The sequence below is a fragment of the Myotis davidii genome, unplaced genomic scaffold, assembly GCF_000327345.1.
Source record: "Myotis davidii unplaced genomic scaffold, ASM32734v1 scaffold1373, whole genome shotgun sequence".
NCBI classification, from domain to species: Eukaryota; Metazoa; Chordata; class Mammalia; order Chiroptera; family Vespertilionidae; genus Myotis; species Myotis davidii.
The window spans coordinates 1,007,467-1,014,947 of record NW_006284614.1 but is presented as its reverse complement, the minus strand read 5'-3'; the positions used below and the strand labels follow the sequence as shown (position 1 = coordinate 1,014,947).

The 7,481-nt window shown below is 35.2% G+C and overlaps 1 protein-coding gene across 1 annotated transcript in view; it reads right to left on the bottom strand.

The window, feature by feature from the left end:
• The window catches only part of LOC102754581 (chromosome unknown open reading frame, human C12orf4), a 55,579-nt gene that overhangs the window by 35,084 nt on the left and 13,014 nt on the right, over positions 1–7,481 (bottom strand). The window contains exons 4-6 of the mRNA XM_015572252.1: positions 6,730–6,911; positions 1,062–1,161; positions 845–966 (exon numbers count right to left, since the gene is read on the bottom strand). Coding sequence (XP_015427738.1) covers positions 845–966; positions 1,062–1,161; positions 6,730–6,911 — 404 coding nt within the window. The remainder of the gene's footprint in view (positions 1–844; positions 967–1,061; positions 1,162–6,729; positions 6,912–7,481) is intronic.

Sequence of the window (7,481 nt, the reverse complement as noted above, 5' to 3'; positions counted from 1 at the left end):
CAAGAAAAAGCTAAAGGAGTGCGTCACCACCAAACCAGTATTATATGAAATGTGGTATTCTTTAAGAAGAGGAAGAAGAAGGAAAAAAACAAGATAAAAAATATGAACAATAAAATGGCAATAAATACTTATCTATCAACAATTGAATCTAAAAATCAAAATAGATGAACAAGGAATCTAATGAACAAAACAAACTGATGAATAAAATAGAACCAGAGGCATGGAAATATGAAACAGACTGATGAATCTCACAGGGAAGGGAAGGGGGGGGGTGGGGAGGGATGAGAAGAAATTAACCAAAGATCTTATATAAATGCCAGAGGCCCAGTGCACGAAATTTGTGCAAGAGTTGGCCTTCCTTCCCCCAGCTGCCGGCACCAGCTTCCCTCTGGGACCTGGGACCCGGGCTTCCCTCTCTCTGGTCACTGGCAGGCACCCGGGACCTGGGTTTCCCTGTGGCTGCCAGCAGGCACCTGGGACCCGGGTTTCCCTTGCAGCCCCAGCTTCGTCCAGAAGGATGGAAGGACGTCCAGAAGGATGTTAATCTAATTAGCATATTATGCTTTTATTATTATAGATATGTATTACTTATGAACACAGAAAATAGGGTGGTGAAGGCCTGGAGTGGAGTAGGAACCTGGTGGAGAAGGGCAATGGGGGAAGAAAACGGGAACATCTGTAATACTCTCAACAATAAAGATTTTTTTTAAAAAGTATAAAATTACCTTGAATTTTCTTTGGTAACTTAAAAATATCTACAACTAAAAAGGTTCAATTTTACAATAAACACAAATTATTAATAACAGTGAACTTTCATCTAATAAGAATAATAAATGATTAATACCTGAGGGAACTGTTGTTGGGGTTTTTTAGGTCCTGATGAAGTTTTATCACCCATTCCTGATACTCTTGTTTTTGGATGGCAGTCGATTGTTTTAATTCATTTGACCATTTATTTTCTAAGTCCTAAACACAGACAATATACCAACTAGTTAATTTTTTTACGAAAATAAGTAAGAAAAAAAAAACTGCATATCTAAAATCCATTGTACTTTACTTACTTGTTGGGATTCAAAATGCTGAGCAGCCAGTGAATTTACATCTTGATCTGTCAGTGATTTTCCCAACTCCTGCATCACTTTTTCCATTTCAATACCTTGTCTAAAACATAAATAAGAAGATCACATATATCATTAGAATTTTAAGGTAATATGACCACTCCAGATTCATTGAACAATCTCTAGAAAGTAAAAATAAAATTTTTATTTTATTGGAATATGTCCAAGAATGGCAACTATAATACCTGGAAAACATTATAAAGGCTTTTAAGTGGAGATGTGGAAATAATAATGATAATTTCATATAATATTAACAACATCCTTTGTACAGCTAAATTTTTATTTATTAATTGATTGATTTTAGAAAGAGGGAGGGAGGGAGAGAAATATAGATTTGTTGTTCCACTTATTTATGCATTTATTAGTTGCTTCTTGTATGTGCCCTGACCGGAGATTGAACCCACAACTTTTGTGTATTGGGATGATGCTATACCCAACTGAGCTACCCAACAACGGCCCTGTGAAGCTAAATTTTAATCTAAATTTAATGCAAAATGAAAGCCGTCAAAATCTAGGTCATCTTTCAATTTCCATGGCTAATGTTTAAAAGTCCAAACCCCATTTCATCTGAAGATTTCCTCAAAGATATTCTGCAATTCCAACTTAAACACATTTTCTATTTATTTGTACATGAGTTAAAGTAATTCCAATCTTTGAAAGTTAGTTTATAAATAGAACCTGCCAATTAGACTCTAAAAATCAAACTGCTATTAAGTCACAAGTTGCCTTTACAGAGAAATATAAAACACTACTAAAAATATGCTTTAGTCTTACCTTATTCATCTATCCAAATAAATAATGTGCAGACACTAAAAATGGTTTTCCCGACAGAAAAAACTAATCAATGGTATTATAAGTTCATATAATGGTTATTTATGGGGGATATTGGTAGTGACTAGATGGACACCAGGAAGCCTTTGGCAGTGCTGGAAATACTCTATTTCTTGAGCTGGGTGATGATTACAGGGTGTACTTACTTTTAAAAGTTTAGTGAGTTTACACCTACAGTTTGTTGCCTTTCTGTAATGTTATATTTTAATAAGTTCATTCAAATTTTCAAATTAAAAAAAGATCTTTTAATGCAAATGTGTTAAAAAGTTTGTTCTAAAACATATTTTAAACAAACTTAGAAAGAATGAAACAGACATCAACTAAAAGAATTTTACATCATTCTAGTTAATTTAAAAAAATGCTCTTAGAAGCAAGTTCATACTTCTTTATAACAACTGATTAAGATACTTATGTATATGATAAATGAAATTTATCCATACATCAGACAGTCACATATTTCTATACATATCTTCTAATATTAAATATTCAACACCACTTAGTCCCCACTTAATTCTAATGTAGGTGACCCCCTTAACTTTTTAATAACTACTAGAGGTCAGGGGAAGATTATGCTAGCAAGTAAGATTTTTATTTAAAACAGAAATAACTGCTAAATATTTATAAAGACAAACTTCCATATGAATGTATAATATTTTACATTACACATGTTCCCTCTAGTGGATAAAATATATCACTGCCATTTTTACATTTAAAAAAATGTCTTGAATCTGGTATGCCAAAAGAAGCAAATTTCCAGCGAGGAAAAAGAAAGACTAATAAATAAGAACTCAACAAATAAAATGTCACGAATATTTTTTTACCTTAAATGTATCAGAAACATAAGTAGCTAATGATATATAAGATGGGGCAAAAGTAGATTTACAGTTGTTTCTATAAAAAATACCATAATTAACAAATAATACAATAAACTCTGTTTCATGTACTCACAACTATAAACCTACTTTTGCCCCACCCTGTATTAATAACACAGTATATTATTTTTTATGATTAAGATCAAAGGGAATATTATATTTCAGACATATGTATGTAAGGCATGACAATTCTGACAACTGTATATAATCGTGAACACACTCTGGAAAAAAAGATCATAATAACTGCACTGATGCTGTGCTTAGAAACTGTCTTTTTAAATATATATATTTTATTGATTTTTTTACAGAGAGGAAGGGAGAGGGATAGAGAGTTAGAAACATCGATGAGAGAGAAACATCGATCAGCTGCCTCCTGCACATTCCCCACTGGGGAGGTGCCCACAACCAAGGTACACGCCCTTGACCGGAATCGAACCTGGGACCCTTCAGTCCGCAGGCTGATGTTCTATCCACTAAGCTAAAACGATTAGGGCAGAAACTTTCAAAGATGTAAAATAGAATTAAAATAAAAGGAGATATAGGAAAATGTGTCACTTCTGCTCACACATTGGATAAATGAATTAAGCAAAATTTTGGGTGAAATTCCACAAATACTAGTGAATTCCAACTTACCTTAAGTATACTGTTCACTTTTGCGATAAATATTATGGACTTTAAGAGCAACATAGCTCATATTTCCTTTTTAAGCTAACAGTTTGGATATGTGAAAGATAAACTATGAAACTGTTTTAAAAAGAAATGTATTGCCCAGTTGACATGGCTCCATGGTTGAGTGTCGACCTATGAACCAGGAGGTCATGGTTCGATTCCCTATCAAGGCACATGCCCAGGTTGCGAGCTCAATCCCTAGTTGGGGATGTGCAGGATGCAGCTAATCAATGATTCTTCTCATCACTGATGTTTCTATATCTTTCTCCCTTCTCCCTTCCTCTCTGAAATCAATAAAGATATATTAAAAAAAGAAATGTATTCAAATATTGATTATATTTTAGAAAGAAAAAGAGCAAAGTCCTATCAAGAATTTTGGCCAAAGGACATTTCAGAAATATAACGTAACAGCCTGGGCAGTGTGTCTAGTGGTTAGCACCAACCTATGGAGCAGGAGGTCACGGTTTGGTTCCTGGTCAGGGCACATGCCCTGGTTGTGGGCTGAATCCCCAGTGGGGGCATGCAGGAGGTGGCCGATCAGTGTTTCTCTCTCATCAATGCTTCTATCTCTCTATCCCTCTCTTTTCCTCTCCATAAAATCAATAAAAATATTTTTTAAAATAATAGCATAATAAAACTTTACTAAAAACTATTCCAGGATAGAGGGGAAAAAAGTCTAAAGTTCCAATAAATGCAGAAAATTAGTGTTAATTCAGCTTCCCAAAAGGTAAAAGTCTCAAAATACCGATGGCCACTACTGAAGTTATCTGGGACATGTAGTGACTAGGCAGCAAAATGGGCCACAATTTAGAGTAGCTCCGCAGATGAATAAAAGGACAGTAAAAGCTATTGATATAAACTATAGATGGCCAAGTGGGGAATTTTTTCATATACCTTAATAGGCAGAATGACTATAGTCCCAGAAAAACTGAGATCCAAGAACAAATTTAGAGTGAGTTATATTAGTTGAAGCCCTGGTAGGAAAATTCGTACATGGGTGGGTGCATAAAATTCGTACATGGGTAGGTGCATAGAATTCGTACACGGGTAGGGTCCCTAGGCCTGGCAGGCAATCAGGGCCGATTGGGGCCTTCCTTCCCCCAGCTGCCAGCTAGGGCCTTCCTTTGTTCTGCACCGCCCCCTGGTGGTCAGCACACATCATAGTGAGCGGTTGAACTCCCTAGGGGGCAATTAGCATATTAGCCTTTTATTACATAGGCTATTTAAAACTCTAATTTTATTTTGTTCTTATCTTGAAAATATATTCACAATTTTATTGGCTACATAATAAAGAACTAGAAAAAGAATGTTTCTCTCCCCCAGGGACACAGCTTCAACTCTTTACCCAGTGGCAACTACTCATACTACAGGTATCCCATCTATAAAAAAATAAACTGCTTCAAAACAGCTAATCAGCAAACCCAAACACATAAAGAGTGACAAATGTCTCAAAACATCATATTCTTTTTGAACCAGAAACAGTTCTAATATCTTATTGGATATAAGAATAAAAAGTTCAAAGGAGTTGAATTATTATGAAAAGTTACAAATCTATGCAAAATAGGAATACTGATCTGGTACACAAGACAGTAGCCACAGGAAAAATGATTAAATCTATTTGCTATAATTTCTGTGTTTTAAGTTTTTTTTAAAACTATGACAACCCTCAAAGTAACACATTATTCTCATCTTGCTAGTCCCAAAGTTTCTAATGAGAAGCTAATGAAGACCAGAAGCAAACCAGTACATCATTTTAAATTTATTTCTTTGGGACTGATTTCATAATATGCAATTTTTCCTAATAAACTTTCGCAATTAAAGAAATTTTACATCAGCAACACTAAAAATTATCTTAATGCCACATATACCTAAAGTCTTATAAATAAATGTTTTTAACTTAATGTAATTAGAGTCAGCTAGATCAAAATGGGTTATTTGGAAGAAACATGTCCTGAATTACTAATTATAGAATTACTAGGAAGCAGTCTAGAAAGTTATGCTTTAAAATAATGCTAGCAATTTTTTACTTACTCTGAAGAAAAAGTGGATCATAAAAACACTGCATACTCTATTAAGTAATTCATACAAAATGAATTCAAATTTAATCAACACTTCTTGGAATATTGTTAGTGTTTTTGCTTCCCCCCGCCCCCCCGAATGTAAACAAGCTTACAAAATGAACTGAAACTATGGACTTAGTCACAGCAAGGTTTTAAATGGGTCCTGAATAGGGAGGCAGTATGGTATAGTGCAGTGATGGCGAACCTTTTGAGCTCGGCCTGTCAGCATTTTGAAAAACCCTAACTTAACTCTGGTGCCATGTCACATATAGAAATTTTTTGATATTTGCAACCACAGTAAAACAAAGATTTATATTTTTGATATTTATTTTATATATTTAAATGCCATTTAACAAAGAAAAATCAACCAAAAAAATGAGTTCGCGTGTCACCTCTGACATGCGTGTCATAGGTTCGCCATCAGAGTGATTAATAGCTTTAGAGTCAGACTTCCTGGTTTCAAATTCTAGCTTTTCCTTAGACAAGTTACTGAAGCCTCAGTTTCCTCATCTGCATAATGGGTATAACAGTAGGGTTGTGGTAAGGATGAGATAGGGCACCTGTTATGAACTGAATGTCTGTGTCCCCTCCAAGTTCATATGTTGAAACCCTAACCCCACCCCCCACCCCCCAATTTGATGGTATTGAAGGTAGGGCTTTTGAGGAGGTAATTAGGCTTAAAAAAGGCCACGAAGTTGAAGTCCACATAATGGAATTAAAGGAAGAGATGCTAGAGCTCTCACTCTAGAAAAGACACAGTAAGAGCACACAGTAAGGAAAGGCCATGTGAGCACACATCAATAAGGTACTATCTATAAGCCAGGAGTAAGAAACAAATTTCTGTTGTTTACACTACCCAATGTATGGTATTTTGCTATAGCAGCCTGAACTAAGACAGCATCCAAAGCATTTTGTACAGAAATAAGCTGTTCTTCTTATGAGAAATAGAATATATAAAGTCACCATTATTTATTTCAATAAATCACTTGAGAAGTTTTATAAACTTATGAGGATTTCCCAGTTGAAATTACACATTTAAACACACAAGAAAATTAATTTTTAATATTAAAGAATTTTTTCTATTTATTCTTCAATTTTATAACAAAATAAAAACAAGTTCTGCAGGACACATTTGACGATGTAACATTTAATTATGATAGTGCAAGAAATTTTAAATACCTCTCTCGTAATTTCTTCAGCTCCACATCTCTTTCACCAATCAGTTCTGAGATACTAACAAAGTAATTATGTTCCAAATTTAGGAGCGTTTCAGAGGCAGGAGAATGAATTAGGTCATGGTACACATCTGCAAAATCTTCATCCCAGCTGGGCTCTTCAGGCCTTGCATGCTCTAATGTGGTCTACAAATGATACACAGACATTCTTAAATCACGATGTAGGGTTTTTATTTAACACACTACCAGAAAAGCATGTATATAATGATTCTATTTTTGTACATCAATCAAGGACGGAAAGACTTTGTCTTTTTATATATGTGTATATATTGGTTATCTATGATTATCTTAGTACACATGCAAAAATTAAAAGATGTCAACTAAGTTGTTAACATGAGTTACCTGGAGGCAGGGATGGGGAGGGGCTAATGTGGAGGAAGAGATGAGAAGTGTCCACAATAAAAACAAAACATTATGCTATAACCCAATTTCTGTAAAATAGCAAGGATGTGATCAACAAAATGCTAGTGATGGCTATTTTAGGACAGTGGGATTGGTGATGACCTTTGCTTTTATATAACTAGAGACCCGGTGCACAAAAATTGTGAATGGGAGGGAGGGGTGTCCCTGAGCCTGGCCTACACCCTCTCCAATCTGGGACATCCCTCTCACAATCCGGGACTGCTGGCTCCTAACTGCTCACCTGCCTGCCTGCCTGATTGTTCCTAACCGCTTCTTCTTGCCAGCCTGATCGCA